The sequence below is a fragment of the Lepidochelys kempii genome, chromosome 3 (assembly GCF_965140285.1).
Source record: "Lepidochelys kempii isolate rLepKem1 chromosome 3, rLepKem1.hap1, whole genome shotgun sequence".
Classification (NCBI taxonomy): domain Eukaryota; kingdom Metazoa; phylum Chordata; order Testudines; family Cheloniidae; genus Lepidochelys; species Lepidochelys kempii.
The window spans coordinates 41,767,748-41,792,751 of record NC_136382.1 but is presented as its reverse complement, the minus strand read 5'-3'; the positions used below and the strand labels follow the sequence as shown (position 1 = coordinate 41,792,751).

Below are 25,004 nucleotides of genomic sequence, written 5' to 3'. Positions count from 1 at the left end.
TATTTATAATGTCCTTTGTGGCTAATTACCATGTGTGAGTCAACATAACAGAATAGAAATTGCTTGTATAAAATATGTGTGTATATATGAGGGGAAGTTGCATGTTTCTTTGTGAAAGGCTTGACAGGTGCTGTCCCTTTGCCTAAAACTACTAGCTTGTGGAATGTCACACCGCAAAAACTAACACACAACTGTCCTTTTGTTTCTTGCAGAGGCAAAATTTGTAACTCTACAGCAGTTTTTTGCTGTTTGTGCAGTATTGATTATGTGCTTTGTACTGATGGACAGTAGATATATGTTATAAACTTAATTGTGATCATTAGCGTCTGATAATTTAGAATATATAATGTATAACGTTATGTGTATGTTGCATAAGATATTTGGACAACACTTTTCGACAATAATTGTTTGGTTATTTCCATATTATACTGGCCCCATCCTGTAGTCCTTACAAAGGCAAAATTAGCCATAATATCCAAGGACCATTCCTGAGAAAGAACTGCAGGATCATCCATTATGTCTACAAAAAAATTACTAAGGATCCAATCCTGCAAAGATAAACACATGTATAACTTTGCACACATGCATAGTCCTATTAATTTCAATAGGACTGAACTACTCACACATGTAAAGTTACACATTTGCTTATGCCTTTGCAGGATTGGGGCATAAAAAGTCCATTTTGAATTGGTCATTCACAATGAGACATCTGGTACATACGAAAATGCTTAATTGTAATCCCATTTATGGGAAAGAGAGCTTTATGTACATGTGACACAACTAGGCCAACAGTGAAACTTTGCCTCTTGCTATTGTCTCTTTAAATTAAGCACTAGAACCAAATTCTGCTTTCAGATATGCATCTGTCAATGGGAATTGTGCAAGGGCACAAGTTGCCTTATATGTAGCAGATTTTCTTCAATTTAAGTTATTAAAAACATTTGTACATCTTTTTCATGCACCTTAAAGTGACAGAAAGCAGGATTTACATTTCTAATGTTGGCCTCTTGTGCCAAGCTAAATGCTGGTCTTGTCATTACACTATTTGTAAGTCATTTTTGAACTGGGATTTTGATTTTCTGTTTCTAACTATCAGATCCCAGGAAAAAAGGCACGGTGGACTGTGAAAATAATTATTTTTCAAAAAAGAGAACTAGGGATGTTTGTTCTCTGACAAGAACAAATTGTGAGAAAATTTGATGCAGGGAACCCTAAACATGGGTGTTGATGGCACTATTTAAAAAAAAAAAAAAGACATAGAAACTGTGATGTTCCAATATGGCTAATCAGACTAAATAAAATGAAAAATTAGCTGATATTTTTAAATGAAAATTTCCATGGATCTAGGTATATAAATTTCTGTTCATTGAAAAGAAATAGCTTCCTTGACTGCACTGCTGCAGAATCTCCATAGGCATAAATGGCATCAGTTTCTGATTCAATATCATAAGAAAAAAATTTGCTTGATGGTGCTCTACATGAAAAAAAAAAAAAAGCTACTGACTTCTATGGGAGTAGACTGGCCCCAGTCTTGGCCTCTTACCCAAATTCTTAGGAGCCAGCTACCACTAATGAAATGCCCTATTGCAAAAGACAAGCCTGGGACCTTAAATTCATAACTTTTGTTAGACACTAAATATCATGGATTCAATAAAGACACTGGACTTAAGGCTCATTACAATGATCTATAACCCACTAACCCTCTTCTGTCCTCTGACTGCAGAAGTGTTATCTGCCCACTTCACCTTGAATGGTCTCTTACATGTTAACTCTTTATGCTAAACAATCTGTTCCCCCTTGGATTTAGCTGAGATGCTCTCAGTACCTTTCCCAGACCTGAAGTAGAGCTCTGTGTAAGTCTGAAATCTTGTCTCTCTCACCAACAGAAGTTGGCCCAACAAAAGATTAACTCACCCACCTTGTTTCTGAATGCAACAGGACCATTTAGAATGTTAGATACTCTACTGAGCATGCTCAGCAGCTTTCATAGATTTGGGTTCTCTACTTTAACTGGATCCCTCTCTCTGTAAACCGAGGACAGTTCTAAACACTATAATCTTACCTTATTATAGGGATTGTTAAAGGCTTTCATTAAATATGCCTGCCAAATACTTGGGACCTAATGTTTATGCAAGTTTTAAATCTATCTACATTAAAAGCTTAAAAGGTTTTGGGTTGTAGAAAAAATGGCTATTTTTATTTGAAGAACAGGAGTCCTTGTGGCATCTTAGAGACTAACAAATTTATTTGAGCATAAGCTTTCGTTAGTCTCTAAGGTGCCACAAGGACTCCTGTTCTTTTTGCGGAGACAGACTAACACGGCTGCTGCTCTGAAACCTATTTTTATTTGGTTTTTGTTGTTGTTTTTATATGGGAAAGTCATGTGAATAATAAACTTGCAGAAGAAAAGGGTTTGTTAAAGGAACCCATCTTTTCACAATGCCAAGACCCAGTTCCACCACCCGTACCCATTAACTCACGAGTGTAACCATTGCCTTCAGTAGCACTATTCACAGTAGGAACATTTACTTACATCAGAGAGGGCTGGCAAGATGGGGTTCCAATACCTTTTTTCTTATGAGGGCTTCCTATCATAGGACACCATTAGTATTGGACAGCTGGAGGGCCCCATTGACATGCATTAGGATTTCCTAATTAAAGAATGAATAAATGCTATCTGAGAAGGCAAGGGAAGAATTGGAAGAATTTTACTGGCAGGAAGAGGGATATATTGGCCACCTAAACCATGGAATAAATATGTCTTAATAAATGCCAATGAAGATTTTCTTACAGTAAATATTTCATTTATTTCTTTTGGGACATTGTCAATTTGTGAAATAGCAAGAGTCCTTTAGCTTTGTAGACAGATGAGACAGAGAAAAGGATATATACATTGATCTGTATTCCTGCCTTTGCATGCCACTGTGGAAAAGCCCTACTGAATTAAGTTACAATCATAACCTTTCTGTAGTTTTAAAGACTCCTAATATTAGTTTAATTTATAATTTAAATAAAGTGTATTGCTTTTTGTTCTGTTCTATATGTTTTTAAGAGTAAAATTTAGAAAACCCAATTGGTTTCAACTCTATTAAATTCTGTAGAATTCTTCCTGAGGCGTTACCTGCCATGATGTTAAGTAACATGTGTACGCATACCGAAGGCTTGTACCATTCATGTGATTTTCAGTAGGTTGGGCAACTGTTCAGTAAAAATGAATGAGGGAATCTACTATTATGCTGCTGTTAAACAGGCTTAAACATGACCGTAAAGGTGCTGAGTCATTCAGATTTCTAATAGGTCAGCAGGAGTAAAGGCAAAAAGGAAAAGGGGGGGGGGGGGAGGGTCGGATCTTAATGTGGCTTACTACGGGAGAGCCGGAGAAGAGACAAGAAAATATGCCTCTCCATATGGGAGCATGCTCAGTGCTGCTGCGGCCGTGCTATACAGGGTAGGCAGTGAACTGGATTAATCAGGATTGACAGAAGAGAAAAGCATGATTAAAACGGACAGAGTTCCAAATCTCCATTAATAAACACACTTAGCTTGTTGTCGGGTGCTTTAAAAAAAAAAACAAATTTAGGAACAAAGTCACAAGGTTGTCTCTCAATTAACTGTTGCGTTGTGATGGATTTTTTTTTAAATAAAAAGTCTCAGAGGATCCTGCACAGCAGACATAGAGGACATGCCTTTAATTCCCACTCCGTGAACAGTTTGCTCCTACCTGAGATCCTTAGAGCAAGTGCCCCATCAACACTTCGCGGGGAATTAAGTTCTCCATCCAGCCTCAAGAAATCCGCTGGACTGGGGGGGGGCAGAGAACCAGGGCCGCCGAGAAGCTGCCAAACCCAGCCCCAGGGGGCTGCATTTCCGTTCCTGAGGACAACCAGTAGGTTTGACTCGCCAGCAAGGGCCGCTTGGGCTCTCCACCTGAACGGGGCAGCTGCCATGGCCTGGGGATGGGACGCCTTTGCGTGGCGGGGCTGTGCAACACAGGGCTAGCCAAGCGCTTACCTCCGGGCAGCGGGGAGAGTGTCACGTTAGCGCCTCGGCTCTCCGGGAAGGTTGGTTCCGCGTGTCCAGTGCCTTGGCGGGGGTGGGGAACTGGGGGGGGGGGGGGCTGCCTCGACCCGGTCCCAGCTGCAGCAGCGGATCTGGTCAGGTTCAGCGGCGGGACAAGGCGCTTCCTGCGGCCCTGCGCCAGTCAGTCCCAACCGCACCTCCACCTCGCCTCGCTTCAGTGAGCCAGACAACGGCGCGGGCCGGCCGAGTGCCAGGCCGTGGCAGGAGGCATCCCTGCGCCCTCCCTGCGGTGTCCTGCTCCGGCCGCGGCGGGGGGCGGGGGGGGTCGAATTTGCAAGCGCCCGGGGGATAGACACGGCAGCCGGCTCTCCGCTGCGCTCCCCGCGCTCTGGAGCTAGCCGCCGGCAGGGCCGGGAGCGGATCGGTGGGTGAGGTGCCGCTGCCGCTCCGGCCCCGTGTGCACGCACCGCGGATCTGCACGTCTCCGCCCGGCTGGGGCTGCCTGCGCGCGCGGCTCTGCCCGAGTGCGGGAGTGTGTGTGTGGCGTGTGTGGTGTGTGTGTGTGGGTGGTGTGCGCGCGCGGGGCGGGAGCGCCGGGGTGCGGGGCGCGCCGTGCAAATGGCTACACGGCCACCCGCCGGCGTGATCGCCCCGTTCGCGGGAGGGTCAGAGGTTTGGATTCAAAAGGGGCTGGGGAGTCCTTTGTGTGAGCCCACCTACACGCCCCGTGCACACACAAAGAGCGGCGCTCGGGGCCCCGCGCTGCAGCCCTCCGCTTCGGCCTCTTTATCTTCTTGATGCGCCTTTGTTCGGCTGCCCGGCTGGACAGGTCTGCTTTCCTAGGGGAGCGATTAGGCGTTTGCTTACATTTCCAGTGTCCCCTCCCGCTAAATCATGGCTCATTCATCTTCAGTGGCCTATAACCCCGGCATTGTGGCTAATCTGCACTTAACATCTAATGGTTACAAGTGACCCCCGCCCTGCACCTATTTGTTCTCATTAGTGGTCAGAAAACAAACGAACCTGTTGCTGCAGAGTGGAGGGATTCAAGTGTCAACCGCTCTTTCGGTATGTAACCTTAATGGGGGCTGAGCATCAGATCAGGCCGGCAAAGTGCAGCTGCAATGCAGTGGCTTGTCAGCAGCAGCTGGACACCCTCGTGGTCCAGTGGTAGGGTTCCCATGCATTTCTCAAACGACTGTATTATCCTCAGTTTCCTCCTGGTGCCAGGATGCTGATCCTGGAAGTGTTGAGGGACCTTCCTTCATGGCCAAGTTGTGCTTCCAGCTGCATTCATCCAAAAGACAGCTTCGGTCAACCTAACTGTTAGCATCTACACTAACGCAGCATCTAGGCAGCTCCCACCGATGTCACTTGCCCACTACACCGGCTTAACTCCACCTCTGTGAGAGGAGTAGTGCTTAGGTCGATGTAGTTAGTTAGCTCAACACAGTGTGATGGTAGACTGTGTTGCTAAGCCCTGGTCTACACTAGGACTTTAGGTCAAATTTAGCAGCATTAAATCGATGTAAACTTGCACCCGTCCACACGATGAAGCCCTTTTTTTCAACTTAAAGGGCTCTTAAAATCGATTTCCTTACTCCACCCCGGACAAGTGGATTAGCGCTTAAATTGGCCTTGCCGGGTCGAATTTGGGGTACTGTGGACACAATTTGGTGGTGTTGGCCTCCGGGAGCTATCCCAGAGTGCTCCATTGTGACCGCTCTGGACAGTACTCTCAACTCAGATGCACTGGCCAGGTAGACAGGAAAAGAACTGCGAACTTCTGAATCTCATTTCCGGAGACTGCAGGAACTGTGGGATAGCTACCCACAGTACAACACTCCGGAAGTCGACTCCTGCCTCGGTACTATGGAAGCACTCCGCCGAGTTAATGCACTTAGAGCATTTTCTGTGGGGACACACACATTCGAATATGTAAAAACGATTTCTAAAAAAACGCCTTCTATAAATTCAACCTAATTTCGTAGTGTAGACATACCCTTACAGTGAGTGTTGCTACCTTTCAGAAGTTGTCCCACAATGCCCCACCCTGACAGTGCTCCTAGTGGGGGTGCACACCATCAACACAAGGAGCATAGCGTGGACTTGCAAAAGCAATTTCATTACGGTGGTGGCTGTACATTGACATAATTTAGGCTGACTTAATTTTGTAGTGTAGACTTGCTCTTACAGGAGTTGTATGGATCCTCCAGTATTCATACAAATACACTGTTATGGATCCTCAAATTTCCCCAACTATATTACCCTGAAGTGTAAAAAATAAAATTTTATACAGGCAACCTGTCCTGCGAACTTCCCTTAAAACTTTAGATTAGATATTCAGTACACAAATACTTGCAAAACTTCTTCTGAAAGACATGTAAGTGATCTCCCATTTATCTGAAAGTGACCTAGTCAAAGAGAAGGTAAGTTGGGGTGATGAGAGAATTAACAAAGGGCCTAATACATTTACATAGCTTCTAGCACAAGTGGATGATGCAGTCTATGAAAGATGATGTTTGAGATTACATGACACAACAGATAATTTTGTGAATAAAATACAGGATTTAGCTCTCTGAATATATCAATGGGGAGAGAAAATGGCTTCCTGAAACCAAAATGCAAAATGGATTCTCCACATGCCCCTGTTTAGTCACCTCCATTTTTCATTTATTTTAATGTCAACATTTATATAACATATCCTGACCTGTATGTTATATAAAAATAGGAGGAAACACCCTTTGGGTGCATTGGTGGTGTCTACGAGCCCAAGGTGTCTACAGCATTGGAGAAATGTCTTAAATTTGTGCCAGATGGTGTCCCTAGATCTACCCACTCCCAGGCTGGTAGGGAGGACAGCCACTTCTGTGGTACCATTCCCCCCTTTCTACAAAAAACAAATACGAAAGACTTCAACCCAGATCTTTTAGGCTACTCCGACTTACGCCAGCTGAGAATGTATTTACTTAAGAGTTTGGCAAAAGCCTGGTGGTTTTGATTTTGCTCTGATTTGGATCTGGGTCCAATTTTATCCAAGTCTCCAAAGTTGAAACTAGTAATCAGGGCTTCAGATCTGGCTCATCTCTAACTTTTTCCTGTTTCCTACTAAAATCCAATTAGACATCCAATTAGACATTGAGGCTCAGCCTCCTCCCAATGAAGTCAGTGTTACTTACATAGATGGCACCCTACTGCAAGGGCTAACATGACTCCTATCAAGACAGTGCACAGTGCTACACACATGACTACAATGATTTTGTTTTCAGAAACCTGCTGATCCATGAATGATGTCTAGATATTTTAGAATAATACCAATATCATCGTGTATCCTGCTGGCTTTCTCTCTTATTACTTTTGTTTCTCACCCACTCAGCTCCAAAAGCGACACTACCCTGGTTTGTCTGTTTCTTCCACAACTGCCTATGATGCTGTTCCTTTCCACTGGAAGGCCCTTCAGGAGCTGATTTTCAAAGCTACTATATTCCCCTCTCTTAAATCCCTCCTGGAGACTCACTTCCTCCATTCTATCTATTGATATAATTTTTTAGCTCCATCATGCTGTATCATGGTGGCTTAGTAGCAATATCCTCTTAGTCATGTTGCCCCATCTTCCCTACCTCTCCACTACCCACTGTCTTTTACAACCTTTATTGTGTCATGTCTGATATTAGGCCGTAGTCCAGAAAAGCACTTACATGTATGTATGACTTTAAGCCCTTGAAATCAATGGCACTGCTCCTGTTCGTGTTTAAAGTTATGCATGTACTTAAGTGCTTTGCTGGACTGGAACATTACTAGTAGGCAGGGATCTTACCATTCATCTGTACTAGGAGACACCAAGCACACTTTTCAATGCCACTAAAATAAATAATAATATGCCATGGAAAGTCCCCTGCAATAATTTAATATAATAGGATGTGGAGATGGTTAGAGTTTTGAGCCAAATTCTTCATGTTCTGGTTTTTGTCTAATCCAGATCCTTTACATTATTTAAGTGTTGCAATTTATTCCCAGCTCACTGAAAGATGCTTCCATATAACATAAACAGATGCATAAAAGCCTGCCAAAAATAATTCTTGTCACTTGACGTCATGAACTAATCTCCTTCCTGATATTGTTCAGTGGTGTATATCTCACGTTCAGACTGAAACCCAATAACTAATGCAAAAACTCAGACACTTGGGAGTTATTTTCTTTTTTATAAACCTTACCCCACTTTTCATATATGGTGTGTTGCCTTCCCTCAATATATATGTTTGACTCCCCTTCCCACTAAGAGTTATGTGACTGTACCAACCAGATCACATATGATCCATCTGGCTCATGCTTGTTACATGATGATTTTTAAGCAATGCTGTGTTCACTGAGCTTCTCTTCACGTACAACAGTTACACCATGTTCCAGTGTGTCACTGTGCACATAGGTCTTAGCTACGATTCTCACAGACTTAAGAGGTGCATAGACTTTGTGCTGCCCCTCTGTACAGGGGAGAATGTCACCCTATGTAAATTCGGTAACAGGTCCCAGTTCTGCCTTGTGGAAGGTTACCTCAGAGGGAAAGGCTGACCCACTAACCAACCTTTTCTTTTCAATAGAACTGCGGGTGATGTTGGAGACCTTGGGCACCAGTGGATGGGCACACTTCCAGGATCAGCATCCTTGCACCAGAAGGAAACCGAGGATAATACAGTAGATTGATAAATGTATTGGAAGCCTACCAATGAGGCCATGAGGGTTTCCAGCTGCTGCATTGCAGCTGCACTTTTCCAACATGATATTAGCACCAATTAAGGTTATTTGCCAAAACAGCGGTTGATATTTCAGTCATTCCACCCTGCAGCAATACGTTTGTTTGTTTCTTTATTTTTGACCACTACACTGCATATAAGGGTTGCCAAGTATCACACAGTTCATATGACACACATGCATGTAATAGCTCTGTCATGTCATCATGTAGCCCAGCTGGGGTAGGTCAAGCATTCAGTGGGGCTGCAGGAATGACTTGAAACTGCTGGCCACCTGGAACTACTTTGGGGACTGCTGGATCTGCATAGGGAAGGAGCAATCAGACAGCAGCCATAAAGGCAAGCAGAAGAGGAGGCAGCAGTGGTGATAGAGACAGTCGGTTAGGAGCCAAGTACTAGCTTTTGTCTCCCGCAGAAGTCCCCCACCCTGCTTCCCTCCAGACACCCAGTACCCGCACCCTCTAGCACCTATTGATCCCAGCCATAGGCACTGACTCCGTGGGTGCTCTGGGGCTGGAACACCCACAGAAAAAGAATAGTGGATGCTCAGCACTCACCAGTGGGCCCCACCAATCTGCTCCTACCCTCCCCCCCAGCACCTCCTGCCCACCACTGATCAGCTGTTCAGCAGCAGGCAGGAAGCGCTGGGGGAGGGGAAGAGCGGGGGCAGGAAGAGGCAGAGGAGGGCGGTGTGCACTCGGGGGAGGGGGCAGAATGGGATGGGAAGAGGCGGGGCAGGGGCAGAGTGGGTGCAGGAAGAGGAGGGTGAGGGCAGAGCGGGGATGGGTAGAGGTGGGGCAGGGGTGGGTCTTGGGGGAAGCGGTGGGGTGGGGGCCGGGCCTGGGGTGAAGCGGGGGTCCAGCACCCCCGGGGAAATCAGAAAGTTGGTGTCTGTGGTCCCAGACACACTACCAAGCACTCACTCATCTACCCTGACACCCTCCAGCATGCATCCAGGCTCCATAGCTGCCAAGTTTCATACAGTTTCATGCCTATGTCTACTGCTGCTTGTATTGACCATAAGCTGATATTTATGCTCATGTCACACATGGAGCAGTGCAAAATTTGGTGCCTGTGCATGAGGATCATATGCAGGTGAACCAAGTAACTTTGGGCCCAGTTCTGCAAGGTACTTGGTGAGTAACTTGGAATCTTAAACTCCCACATAGCATCTCCCAGAGGTACCCAGTCCCAGATGCTCATAAGTATTTATGCAACCTAACTCCTGTTGACATTACTGCGAGTTACATACCTAAATATTTGTGAGGATCTGGGCCTCTGTACATAGCCAGATCAAGCCCTGAAAAATAAATGAATGAATACAATGGGCTCAGAAAACCCTTAGTATCAGAACATGTCCCTAGTATAAAGACACATTTCAGGTGAGAAATGGAAGAAAATGTATCCGCCTTGTGGTGCTTTCTCAGAGCATCCGGAACTGTAAGTCACCTTGTTAACCCCTTGGCCTCAGGGAGAGAGAGGTTTGCTGCTGCTAAACGGTGTGTCGGAGAGACAGTGCTCACGCCAGCCTGTTAGCTCAGCTGAGGATGCATGCTTTAATATATTGCACTGCGAGGAATTCATAGTAAACCCAAGAATGAGTTTATTAATAAAGAACAGAGATTCAAGTGATACGAAGCAAGGATAATAGAAACAGAAATAAAAAAAAAGTACAACACATATCCTAGTGACTAAAACTTAACAGGCTACAATCCTTGTCTAAGGCAGTTTCTCATCAAAAGCCTCCACTCAGCCTCATAAGCCCCCTGTGCCAGGATCCATCTTAATAGGTATTATCTCCTCTATTTGTGAGGTGAAATGTGTTTCCTAGGAGATACAAGCTCTATAACACCTATATAACAAACGGGCAAGAGAATTCATACAAAGCTGCTGCTAAGCACAATTGTTAGCTGGTGTATCTAAATATTAGACATTTACCCCTTATCAGACAGACTTACAGCAGTTGTAGGCTGCTCTTTGGTATTTCAGGTACCTAAATGTACAACCTACATTAACATATCAGCATTTTGACCCTCTTCATGCTTCATAATTCTGGAACTGACAGAGGTGAATCAAACACATTTTCCTTGTACATACATATAGGAGTAGGCGCAGGATAATGGTGACAAGATTTGACAATGCTGGCCTCTGAAGTGTCTGCTCCACTGCCAGGAGCCAAAGTGAAGTTAAAATAAACAATTCCTTCTTCTTTCTTTTCTTCTTCCAATTTGAAAGCTGTAGACCCTTGTCTGAAAAGCTCCAAGATGTTCTAACACAACACCATCCAGGGTTTGCCATGCTTTTTTCCATTACTGAGCATCACAAGTGTAATGTTGCCAGACACAAAGAATCGGCTTGTTCTATTTCTGTTGCACAGCTAAATTAAAATCTTAAATCTCTTTGCAAAATTTATACATCTTCTAGATCATATAGGTAAGTGACGTGGTTATATTTTCAGAAGTCTACACTTCATACCCACCTCAGCTGATCTGCTTTTTAGCCTTCTGGTTTACTGAATTTCATGCAGCCATGTGACAGACCTAAATTAGCAGAATGAAAAGACAAGGGCAAGTGTTGTGTGTACAAGCGTTAGCATCTTGTGACAGATCTAGCTCCAGCAGATGGAGGGGAAATGTAGCTCAAGAAAGACTTTTTCCAATGTTGGGTTTCATATTTTTTGTGAAACCGAAACCATAGAATGCTAGAGACGTGGACATTAATATTGATTTAAGAAAAACATGCATGACATGAGACTGGAACGCCATGTTGGGTTATATAACTACCACCCCTCCTTAACCTAAAAAATAAAACAGGTAGACCATATTTTAATTAATACAGTTATAACCTTTGAGATATAAATTGCCAGGCGAAAGACAAGTGGAGGGTATTATTTTCTACAGTTGACTGAATCAGGTAAAATACATCTCAAACCTGCCAGCTTTTATTTTCAAATCATTCCAAAGCTTATTTAAAAAATTAAAAATAACCACCTGCCCTCCTTTCTTCCTCTTCCCTACTTTTCAATATGAAATTATCCATCCAAGATTCCTCCCCCATCATAACTGTCCCTGGAATCCTTTTTCTACTCATTTCTTCTACAAAAATCCATAACTATAATTTCCTTCTCCAAGAAAACCAACCTGGTTGTGAATATATATAAGTTAATTGTCTAATGAAACTTCCTCTTCATGAATAGCTTGGTAGATAATCACCAAGGGCCAGACTGAGAGATCCTTACTCAGACTCATTTCAGTGGCAGCAACCATGGTGTAAATTGCTCTTCATTGGAATTAAGGGTTTCAGAATCTGCCCCCAAGAGTGTTAATGGCAAAGTTGTTGCACATACCAGTCTTGGTCAGTCCTTGATGAGGAATCATCCTCAATGGTACACACAAGCCTGTGCAAAAGTCTTTTTGGAAAGAAAACATGAAAAAAAATTACCTTAAAAAGGCATCTGAGTTGGATTGTAAGGACTGTTCTGTGACCTGCAGTGCAGGCAAAAAAATGGGAACAGTGGGAATCAATGGTAAGGCCTTTTACAACTACCACTGGGAGGTTTGGATCTGTGGGTCAGTGTGCATTCACCCCAGGTGTACTGACATTTAAGATGGCTCGGATACTCGAGGTGCAAAGGCATAGACTCCTAGAGTCAGGATCTGCAGTGACAGTTCTCTGAAAGACAGAGTGTAAGTTAGTTAACCTTATAACTAAGTTGTATCTTGAGAAGGATTTAAAGACTTAGGGTCAGATTTTAAAAGGTATTTATGCACTTAAAGATGCAGACCCAAATGGGAATTAGGCACCTAGGCATGTTTGAAAATCCCAAGAGGTGTTTAGTAGTCTAAATACCTTAAAATTCTGGCCTCCCTAATGAGTTATCTCACAATTCTCTTCACCTCAAAGGTTTGAATTTACCTTAATGTCTTCTTCCTCATCTTTAGGGCTAGCAGATGTATTAAGAAAGCTCATGATTACCTCTGGGATATCAGAGGCCACATTCCATAGGAGTATAGGCCTGCAGCTCTGCAATCGAGGCACCTTTTGCTGGAGGAAAGGGTTCTCTTTATATATACCTTTTGAAGGTCATGCCACATATGCCTAAGCTCCTTTACAGAGCAGCTCATGGAGTCTGGCCAAGGCACTTAACAGTGCCTCAGGTTTAGTCATAGATTCCAAGGCCAGAAGGGACCACTGTGATCATCTAGTCTGACCTCCTGTATAACGCGGGCAATGGGACTTCCCCAAAACAATTCCAAGAACATAGCTTCTAGAAAAACACCCAGTCTTGGTTTTAAAATTGATGGAGAATTGACCACATCATAAAAGCGATGGAGAATTGACCACAACCCTTGGTAAATTATTCCTCACTGTCAAAAATGTACGCATTTCCAGTCTGAATTTGTTTTGCTTCAGCTTCTAGCCATTGGGTCGTATATATCTTTGTCAGTTAGATTGAAGAGTCCATTATCAATCATTTTTTCCCCATGTAGGTACTTGTAGACTGATCAAATCACTCCATAACCTTCTCTTTGTTAAGTTAAATAGATTGAGCTCCTTGAGTCTATAACTACAAAGCATGTTTTATAATCCTTTAATCATTCTCCTGGTGCTTCTCTGAACCCTGTCAAATTTATCAACATCCTTCTTGAATTGTGGATACCAAAATTCAACACAACATTTCAGCAGTGGTCACACCAGTGCCAACACATAGATAAAATAACCTCTCTGCTCTTACTCAAGATTCCCCTGCATATGTATTCAACCCTTTTGGCCATGATGTTGAACTAGGAGCTCATGTTCATCTGATTATCCACCATGACCCTCAAATCTTTTTCAGAGTCACTGCTTTCCAGGATAGAGTCCCCCATTCTATAAGTATTGCCTACATTCTCTGTTCCTAAATAGGTACATTTAACTGTATTAAAATGCATATTGTTCACTTGAACCTAGTTTATCAAGCAATCCAGATCACTCTGAATCAATGACCTGTCCTCCTCATTATTTACCCACTCCCCAATTTTTGTGTCATCTGCAAACTTTACCATTGATAATTTTATGTTTTCTTCCAGATCATTGTTAAAATGTTAACTAGCACAGGGCCAAGAAATGATCTCTGCAGAATCCCACTAGAAACAACCATTCAATGATGATTCCCCATTTACAATTACATTTTAAGATTTATCAGTTAGCCAACTTTTAATCCATATAATGTGTGTCATGTTAATTTTATATTGTTCTAGATTTTTAATAAAAATGTCATGTGGCACCAAGTCAAATGCCTTACAAAAGTCCAAGTATTATTGCAAAAGCCTTACAAAAGTCCAGCATTATTACCTTTAACAACCAAACTTGTAAACTCATCAAAAAATATATCAGGTTAGTTTGTCAAGAGCTATTTTCCATACATCCATGTTGATATGTATTTATTATATTATCCTCCTTTAATTCTTTATTAACAAGTTCCATATCAGCCGCTTCATTATCTTGCCTGGGATCAACATCAGGCCTATAATTAACCAGGTCACCCCATTTACCTTTTTAAAATATTGGCACAGCACTAGCTTTTTTCCAGTCTTCTGGAGCTTCCCCAGTGTTCCAAGAATTATTGAAAATCAACAGTCTAATGAGGTCTGGCCAGCACTTTTCAAACTCTTGGATGCAAGTTATCCAGACTTGCTGATTTAAAAATGTTTAACTTTATTAGTTGCTGTTGAACAGTATCCTGAGATACTAGTGCAGTGGAAAGTCACATCACATCATCTTTTCCCTCCAAATACACAAATATTTATTGAACACATATACCTTTTTCTGCATTATTAATGATAATTCTACAATTTTTATTTAGTAATGGACCAATGCCATTGTTAGGATTTTTGGTTTGTTTGTTTGTTCCTAATATACTTAAAAATGCTTACTTATTGTCCTTAACTCTGCTGGTCAGAGAGATTTCTCCATATGTTCCTTTACTTCCCTTATCAATGTTCTACAATTCCTAACTTCTGATTTATATTCATTATTATCAACTTCCCCTTTCTTCCATTTGTTATGGTGGTGTTTTTTGTTGTTGTTGTTGTTTTTTTAATAGATGCCATCACTTCCTCTTTAAACAAGGTCATTTTTTAAACCACTGTGGCTTTCTTTCTGGATTGTGGCTTTTAGGGCATATGAGACAGGGCTGCATCCAACTCCTGTCTCTTTTCTAGCCTCAGACCCCTCAGAGACCGTCTCCTTCTCAAACACCTTGTGTAATTTATTTATAGTGTTCTCCCCACCACCTTTACAATCTTGTGCTGCTCAGTATTTACAATAGCATACACTTTCTATCTCTCTCTGCCAAGGATGGGGGAGACAGCCCATATCTTCTCTCTGAGAAATCTTTCCTGGTTCTGGCTCTGACTCACAAAAGCCTGCCTCCTCCAAGCACATCTTCCCTGCGCCTTTCAGCTTTCTGGGGTAATAGATTTGTTAGCTTTGTATCTCTTCAGTCTATCTGCTAAAAAAACAAAAAAATTCCTCTTGTTATCGGTGACATTACCTCATGGCACAAGGTAGAGAATTCCTTGAGAAAGAGGTAATGCAATGAAATTATTTGTGTAATTGATTAGCATACTAGTTTAAAATGAAGAATAAAGATAACTTTTTTTTTTAATTAAAAAAAAAAATCTTTCGTCTATCTCCAATCTATCAGTCAGGCACAGCATTGCCCCTCCGGTTAACTCTGGGCTGATTTAATTGGTGGTCCAGTGATCAGACTGCTGGTACAGCTGCTGTTGCCCAGCAGCCTATCACAGCGTCTAATAAAATGTTCTTTAAAAACTCCCAGTTATTACTCACATTTTTCGGATTAAATTCTTCCTCTCAGGTGTTTTGGCTCATAATTGTTTTCAGTTTTGTGAAATTGGCCCTTTTAAAGCACCAAGTATATATATTACTGGTCTGGACTTGACTGTATTTTCATATTATAAATGTGATCAAGCCATAATCACTTGTACCTAAATGATCATTAACTTTTAGTTCTGTGATCAGTTCCTTTTTATCTGTCAAGACAAGAGCTAATATCGAATTCCCCTGTGTTGTATGCAACTTTTTGAGCTAGGAATTCATCATATATAATATTTAGAAAGTCCAGGGATGTTTTAGTAACAGCAGCAAGAGGTCTCCAGCGTAGGTCCTCCAAATTGACGTCCCCCATGATCACAGAGCTTTTCCCCCCTACACTTTATAGATAGGTCAACCTGTTCCCTAGTGTGATTTGGTGGTTTGTAGTAGACACCAACACCCTATCTTGTGCTTTATCTGTTAGCATATTGACCCATATGATTTCAAGATAATTTCCTTCTTAGCTATCAGTGATTCGGAAACAGGTAATGGCGTTTTTGACGGCATTTGACGTTTTTGAGAGAGAGAGAGCCACTCCCCCTCCTCTTTTGCCCACTCAATCCTTTCTAAATAGGTTGCAACCATTAATTTTAACATTCTAAGCTTGGGAATCATCCCACTAGGTTTCAGTAATACCAACTAGAGTGAATTTATGCTCAGAAATGAACAATTCCAATCCCTCTTGGATTTTGTGTGTGTGTGCGTCCACCTTGTTGATTTCGAAACAGAGTCAGTTATTAAGACTTCAGATGCCTAGTCAGTACTGAGATGCCTTAATCTGAGGCCTGAGTTTCATTGCCATCATTACAGTATTTTGATTTTCTCCTCCTGTTGGGTACCAACAACACTAGCTAGCTAGCTTCCAAGGGACAAGACAAGAAGTGAAAGGAGGATATTGCTGGCAGAGGCAGTTCTCTGGTTGCTAAGCATGCCTTTGAAGAAAATGCTATATTCAGCAAGTGTAAATAAGAGGGAGCAGAAGAAACTGAAGCCACCTGAAGATCTCAAGCTAGTTCTCTCGCATCAAATAGCGGACAAACTGATCACAGATACGTGTTTCACATTTGAGGGAGGCAGGATTAACCAATACAGCTGCTGAAAACTCCTAAACCTGGATGATGAAGTGACTTAATGCTAGCATTTTGTGCTATGGCATAAGATGCCCGGGTTCCTCAGACCCTAGGTGATGTACACTATCTTAAGCTCCTATCAACAGTCAGGTCGAGTTTTAGAAACAGAATCTACATGATCCCTGGGAAGGTGAGGTACTTTTACAGCCATGTAGGCAGCTTGGTCTAGAGGGCTAATCATGGACCCGGGAGTCAGGCCTGGGTTTTAATCTGCATTCACTGTCTGACACACTGTGTAGCTTTGGGTAAGTAATTTAAGCTCTTGGTAACTCGGGTTCTTCATCTCCATATAAACACTGAATCAATTCCACAGACAAAGTCACGTGCTGCAATTCAAACTAATTCTTGTACAGCATTTGAATTAACTGTCCGTTTCAAACCTATGTGTACTTTGCATACACCCAAATACACTTTGCTCACAGTAGTGTGTTCGTTTAAGAAAAGAAAACCAGATTGGAAGGGAAGAAAGGAACAATGGTCTTGTGAATAGGGCTCAGAAGATGTGGTTCAATTTTGTGCTCTGCTACAGATTTCTTATGTGACCATGGGCAAATCTCTTATTCTTTCTGTGTCTCTGTGCCCCATCTACAATGCGTTTACAACTGTAGATATATTATATATGGGGCACTGAGACAAAGATAGAATAAGGGACTTGCCCACGGTCACATATGTCTACAGCTGTAAACTCTTAGGAACAGAGTCTGTCTCCTGCTATGTGTATTTATGGTGCACAGCACTACTGGGTCCTGATTTTGTTTGGGGTCTATTGTTTCTACTGTAACAATAGCAATGATAGGAAAATGTACACAGAAAACTATCAGTGATACCTACAGCCCTTGGAGAGAGAGGAGGGAAAAGCAAGTAAGAAAAAAGCTCAGCACTGTCACAACTGCAAAGAGAATAGTATAACAATAATGAAAAGATAAGCTTTAGTTATAATTCATTGTGGCAAAGAATCAATAGCTCATCGTAGTATTATTTATTATTTGTTCATGATAGTGCACATAAAGACAAAAGGGACTAAGTCTCTTAGGCTCAGTCCCAGGTACCACAAAGTTATGCATGCTAGATGCAAGCCTCATGGCTGAATCTAAATACTATAATCATGAACAGGGCCAGATGAACTCTCCTGTGGATCCGGGGGTGATTATATTTTGTGGGGCCCCTACAAGTCCTTTTCCTAATTTAAAACAAAACAATCACAATTATGGCATCGAGGCTATTAACGCTATACTAAACTTGCCTTTTAATTAACATAAAGCCATTCTGTGGTTACATTTCAGTCTTAAAGCATGTAGAATATAGTTAAGTTAATTCAAAATAGCCTACTTCTTAACTTAGAACAGCTGTTATATTAGTTTCTTTCTGGGAGGGAGTTTGGGTGCAGGAGGGGACTCCAGGCTAGGGTAGAGTGTTGGGGTGCAGGGGAGGGTGAGGGATGCAGGCTCTGGGAGGGAGTTTGGTGCAGGAATGGATTCTGACCTGGGGCAGGGGGTTGGGGTGCAGGGTCTGGGAAGGAGTTTGGGTGCAGGAGGAGATTCTGACCTGGGGCAGGGGGTTGGGGTGCAGGAGCGGGGTGCGAGGTTCAGGCTCTGGCTGGGAGGTGCTTACCACAGGCGGCTCCCAGCCAGCGGCTCAGCAGGGCTCAGGCAGGCTGCCTGCATGCCATGGCCCCACGTCGCTCACAAAAGTGGCCAGCTGCTGGCACATCTCTGCACGCCCCTGTGGTGAGGGGGACGTGTCTCTATGCGCTGCCCGTGCCCGCAAGTGCTGCCCCCAAAGATCCCATTGGCTGGTTCCCTGCCAATGGGGAAGCTGTGGGGACGGTGCTGGGGCGGGAGCAGCACATGGAGCCGCCTCTCCCACCCCACCAGGGGCTGCAGAGACATGCCAGCAGCTGGCCGCTTCCAGGAGCAGCATGGAGCCACAGCATGCAGGCAGCCTGCCTGATCCCTGCTGAGCTGGGGCCCCCCTTAGCCTGAGCCCCCTAAAGCCCCCTTAACCTGCTGCAGCCCCTAAAGCCCGTGCGTTAATCCAGCCCTGATCATGAACTCTTCTATTTACCATTTAGGGCTGATTAACTGCAATAGAATTATCAGGCAGCCTCTGAAAACTCATTTCCTGTGTTAACATGAATTGACTCCCTCCCCATGCTCATTTCCCTCATTAATGGATTTCACTTTTTATGCTCTGTCACAAATGCTCTACAGACTTGGACATTTTATTCCATGGGGACAGTGTGGTGGAAATTTTACTGTGGATCAGCATTAGGGTCCAGACACACTGTGCCAAGTTTTGAAAGCCCACGGGGCCTTCAGTATCTGGCATCCAGAGAAAATGTATTTGGTGGGGACTAGATTCCTAGAGCTGGAATAAATTCAAAAATATATCTCTTTGGTCTCTTAGGTATATGTTCTACTTTCCCCTTCATATATCCATTTGAAAAGAATGCACATTCTTCTTGATGTATATTTCTGTACACCACAAATTGTAGCCCTCAGGTTTTCCATTGGTAAAATGATTAACAAAGAAATATATTTTTGAAGTTTAATTTTTTTTATTCACAGTTTTTTTTGTAATTAAACATTTTGCTGAGTTTACTTTGGACATAAATACACAGTTATGGCTCACATTAGAACATAGATATTATTTGTTAAAAACATAACATGTAATGTATTGTAGTGATTACACTATTTCCCCTTTCCTCTTAAGTTTTTTCCATATCTTAAAGTGACATTAGATGCCAAATCTGACCTACCTAGCAACACAGTCAAATGTATCTATTAAGTTTTCTTATTGACTGTAAAAGTACCTTTGGCTTGCATTTGGTGTTAATGTAATACAAGTTAGCAGTATATCACAAAGCACTTTGGACATACAGTTTGGTCACTGGCTAGAACTTTGATGTATAGTTTTATAACATGCTGTAAAGCTTCTCTCTGCCTCATAGCCTAGTAATACTTAAATAGTGCTTAGTTGCAAAAAGTTATAATTAAAGAAAGATAAATCATGGGCCCAGTCCTGTTACTATTGAAGTCAGGAGCAAAACTCCCATTGACTTTCATAGGAGCATGACTGTGCTGTGTCTCTATTGTTCATAAACAAAAGAAAAGTATATTTTGGCTAGAATATAAGGGGGTTGTCTCCTAAAATGTTAAAATATATAGTTGTGTAGTTGTGCTGGCGGATCCTGCAAATCTTCCATGCATGGAATTCCAGTTCAACATGGCGGGGGCTTGTGGACTCAGCCCACTGTTACCAATAATAAAGAGCTGTGTAACAGTGGGTGCAATCCTTCATGCCATGCATGCTTGGCAATGGAATTCCAAATATGGACACCAGGAAGAATCAGAACTGGTTTCTTCTCTTTGAGGAGAAGCAGAAGGACAAGGGTTACACATAGTTTATGAATAAAAGCCTGTCAACATATGTTTTTTATCCTGAAGTTAAATTTTAATCACAATTTAATACTTTAATAAAATAAGCAAGGGACAACACCCAACTGAAAGAATCAGATACCCTGGCGATGGGCATGGAATAAGAATTTAGGCCCTCACCCAGCATCAGATTTGCACAGGTGGATCATTATGCTTGTGGAGAATTCCACTGAAGTCAGTGGGATTCTGCGCTGGCACAAGGGTCTGCCCACACAGATCTAACTGGTGAGATTAAGCAGTTTATATCAGAGGTGATGGACGTCATTTGAAATATGTGAAAACCTTTTTTTCCAAGCTGGAATAAAAATAGTCCCGAAGTATATGTACTTTATTTAGGTAATCAAAACCCTATGTTGTGTACTTGATTCTAGCCAATGCAAACATTTGGCATTTATTCTGCTTTAGGAAATGTTTTGCTCATATTTTATGCTTACATTCTGCTGATGGTCATGCACTGTAGAGTTTACTACATCCAAATGAAGCTTGATAGGCATAGATTTACATGGCCTCTTATGTTTTCTAGAACTCAGGCTATCCCCTAGTTAGGGCCCAGTTCCGGAAAGCATCCATATTCAAGATAAACATGCTTCAGTACAGTCCTTTTCTGAATTGGAGGCTTTGTTTCATTGTCACACCCAATGAGGTGGCTACGCCCTCCCTTAAAGTAATTTGACCTATAGCACCCTAAATTCTAATAAAATTCCCACTGCACTCTAACTTAATGAGGCAACATAGAATTCTACTTGTTAAATGAGAATATATGGCCAGGTTCTCTTTTGCAATTTGGCCCCTTACCACTATCGGAGTGGCATAAACTGGCTGGAAAATGCCTGGATCTTTCCAGTTGAGAATTCCCCCAGAATAGTTCTCTTCCACGCTGGCCCTGGACATGGAAGTGGGTGAGACAGGATATGCCAGAAGGGTGGACGGGCAGGTGGCCAAAGATCCAGACATTCTCAGCTGGTGGACAGTCCCTTGGGGTTAGTTACCAGCTGATGTAGTCTAGAGAAGCCCCCAGCTAATCCATTTGAACCCTCCCTGCCCTGTGACCATCAGCAAAGACTGGGTGCAGCAGAGAATCTGACTCTGTCTTTACAGTACGGCATTCATTTTAGGAAAAGAAGCTATTCATCTGAAATTCTGGCAGGCTTAGGAGGGGTGACTACTGCTGAGAGATCGCCATGTCCCTGCTGCTTGCAGATGAGAACTAGAACGCCCTTCTATGTACCGACATTACGTAGTGGATTTTAGCCTGTAGTCATGCCTAAAGTGCACATTCATTGATTTCAGATGAATGCCTGCATTAGTATGTGCGCTTCCTGTAGATATTGATAGATTCAGATGAATTTAGGCTCAGTATTAATTCCCTGCATTACTCACTGTGTAACCATGTACCGCTTCATGTTTTAATTGCTTCACTGCCATCACAGAATGCAAATTAATGTATTGTTAAAAATGGCATTTTTAACATACCCTAGATGCTAGAAGTACACCCCATTGCCAGAAACAGAATGCACGGCCAGTACTGGCACCAAGAAGTTAACCAGAATGCACATCTGTTTTGTATCTTCAACCTGTAGTGTATTTTCTGTTTGTTCCAAATCATCATGTGCAAGGACCTCCACTAAAGAGTAAAGGTAAACAACACAGATAGATATCACATCTTCCAGTGCTGTTAACACACTTTTTCCCCCCATCAACATTCTTTTTTAATAATATTGAGCATTAGAAATTAACAACGTATTTTTTGCTTTGAAAGATACAAAACAATTAGCCCATCTGACTGTTAAGTTTTTTGGTCGAAGCCATATACTTTCTTGTGGAATTATATTATATAGTGATTACGGAATTAACCTGTTACCCTTTATTAGTATATTTATTGCTCAAAATATTTGCTACTTTGTTAAAATGTACAGTACATGCAAGAATCACTTTTGAAAAAAGTGCTGACTTAAGAAAGCAAAAAACAGCATGTGAAATGGTATATCTTCCCTGCCTCTCCTAAGTGCTACAGATCATAATAATGACAGATATAAACTTGAATATAAATAAAGTAGAGATTCTAAAACCATTTAAAAGGGTCTGATATATCCCCAATATTTTAACTAGCAGAGCCCTCAGCAGCAGCTAAATATTTTCAATATTGTAATAAGGTAGGATGTTCTAAATAGGTTAGGAATCTATCCTGCAGCCCTTACCCAAGTGATCAATCCCATTGAATTAAACAGGACTGCTCATATGAATAATGGCTGCAGGGTTTGGTCCTTGGCATTCACTGTAGTAAGATTACATCAGAAATCCCGTTAAAAGACAAACCATCGTAACAAATTTAGAGTTTAGGAATGAAATCGAATGACTTTGTAAAAAGTCACCATTTAACATGGTTTTAGTCACTTAGATGTTTAATAGCGGAATCTGCCAAACCATCACAGAAGATACCAGTTCATCCTGTCGCTGCGGCTTGGACTTCTTGTTCACCCTTCTATGTCCTTGTCCTCCAGAGATGACTAATACTGAACTTGCTTTCGTTTTCCTGGATCGCTGCCTTTTATTTTTGAGTGAGATGTTTTGATCCTTCAAGAGCTCATAAATGGTGCTGTCCTCCGGCCTACGTTCTAGGGAATTTGATCCATGAGACAATGTTAGGGACCCAGAAGATGAAGACATGTCACTTCTTTGTGCAATGGATCCTACTGAACCGCCTAGCCACACTGCAGTGTCCTGAGTGTTACTTAGGGAAGAGCTTGGTCTGTCATTGTGCAAGACATTTTTCTGGTCATCTTCTTTAGATTCGGAGTTAGGAGGCAGGCTGTTTCTGGACTTGCTTTTGTTTTTCTTGTTTACAGCTGTGACCATTACGAGGAATTTGACTGGGCCATTATGTGCATGATAGGATACCATTCCCCTTCCTGAAGCCAAAGGAAAAAGAAAAGATTATGTAATATTAATCTCACTCATTTTGGATCACTGTTTTACACCTCAACTACCTCATTCTCACAACAAATCATTTCAGTTAGACTTGCATAACCCTGTCAAAAGAAACACAGCACGTAACAGGTTTTTCATATATTTACTGAACTGAAACATGGAATAATTTACAAAAAAACTACAGTACATTGAAGATGCATTTGGGTTAGAACAGAAATCTGCTAAAAGCAGGACATGCAGAGTAAATTGACATTTAGTTCATACTTTTGTACTCTGTTTTCACAACAGCAAGAGTAGAGAAATCCTCAGCTGACTTGTTTTAACTGGCATTGTCACTACCTTAACATTACATGCTTTCTCCAAGACTCCACAACAAAATGAAAGGTTTTCAGTTAATCCTACTCCTCCCCTCTTGAATAGTATAAACACATCAATTCCAGTGCAGGAGTGGAGTGCACTCCACACCCACAGAGGAGGGGGTAGGATTTGCCCGTAAGCACTGATCTCTAGTTGCAGTGGTGCATTCATAGGACAAATGATGAATGAACAATATCAATTTAATTTTTTTAAAAAGGATTTAGGCTGTGGGACATTGGAGGAGAAAAGAAGGATTTAAACGGTCCGTCAAAAGATGGCACAAAAAGCAAATTGTTAGGGCTAAATTCAGAAGATCTTTAATAACTTGAAAATATGTGGATCTTTCTACAGAGGGGAGAAAAGATGCAACATTCTGCCATACATACTCCCACCTGGGTGGGTGGATGTGATCATGAGATGTGCCTGTACCTCAGACAAGATCACTGGCCCCAGGAAGAACCAGGCATAATTTGGAATGAGAGAATGCTGTGAGATACCCAAAGATAGACGGATTATGTCAATCTGTGACAAATGCATATATAGTAAATCTCAGATGAGTAAACTGTAAAGAGAAACAGAGTTAACATATCTACACAAGGCTTTTAAAGAAGATCAAACCCAGCTGATTCAGTTTGAAAATGGTTGCATACACATGATGTAGATCATCACCATGCACTAACTCCAGATTTGCTGCTAACTCTGGGATTTGCTGCAAATTGAATTAGTGTGGTCTATATTGTTCATGTGGACGCAATTGCTGCACACCACTTTCTCCATGCTTCCAATGGTTATCCCACTGTGCCTTGTGGGTCGACAATTACTGATCTATCTGTTCACCTGTGTGCCTTCCCACGCTCTGGTGTCAAGTTCCCAGGTCACCCCCCACCCCTTCTTTAAAAGCTGACACAGAGCCAGAATTTGCCAATTTGCATGTCCATTCCGCCCCCCCGTTATTGAGTGTTTCAATATTCTGCCATACAACTGCGATTGCACTCCAGAAGCCCAACAACATGCCTTGCACAGCTGCTTGGAGATGTGCTGAGACCCTGGATCTCATCACTATCTGGGGAGAAGCCTCAGTGTATGCCACTTTTGTGGCCAGCCAGAAGGATAAAGACCTTTCTGTGGACATTGCCAAGCAGATGTCCACAAGGTGTCATGCCTGAGATGCTGACCCATGCTGGATAAAGAGCAAGCCATTCAGGAGTAAGTAAATTGAAATGAGGGACAGAAGGAGGCAATCTGACAGGAGCCATGTGACCTGTCCATTTTATGATAAACTGGATAGGATCCTACATAAGTATAGCACAACCCTTTCAAGACACCATGTGGAGCCCACTGGCCGCAATCTCCCCCATCTCGAGGATGACCAGCAAGGTCCAGTAAAGGTTGAGTGGGAAGATGCTGGAAAGGAGCTGTCCCCTGAGAACCAGGATCCTCTTTGAAACCCAGGACCCTGATGCAGATCAGCTGGAACACCAGCCGCAGTCATGCCCTGCTGCAGT

General features: G+C 42.3%; 2 protein-coding genes across 12 annotated transcripts in view; both read right to left on the bottom strand.

The window, feature by feature from the left end:
• Positions 1–4,629, bottom strand: part of KBTBD11 (kelch repeat and BTB domain containing 11) — a 29,041-nt gene extending 24,412 nt beyond the window's left edge. For 2 of the 3 annotated variants that reach the window (XM_073336202.2, XM_073336200.2), the window contains exon 1: positions 4,012–4,629. The gene's annotated coding sequence lies outside the window, so the exon portion shown is untranslated. Of the gene's footprint in view, positions 1–3,721 lie in introns of all 3 variants that reach the window. The other variant, XM_073336201.2, reaches the window with a different exon arrangement.
• Positions 4,630–19,314: 14,685 nt separating this feature from the next.
• The window catches only part of ARHGEF10 (Rho guanine nucleotide exchange factor 10), a 182,076-nt gene continuing 176,386 nt past the window's right edge, over positions 19,315–25,004 (bottom strand). For all 9 annotated transcript variants that reach the window (XM_073336206.2, XM_073336205.2, XM_073336212.2 and 6 more), the window contains one exon: positions 19,315–23,123. In XM_073336206.2, coding sequence (XP_073192307.1) covers positions 22,609–23,123 — 515 coding nt within the window. In that variant the 3' untranslated portion in view covers positions 19,315–22,608. The remainder of the gene's footprint in view (positions 23,124–25,004) is intronic.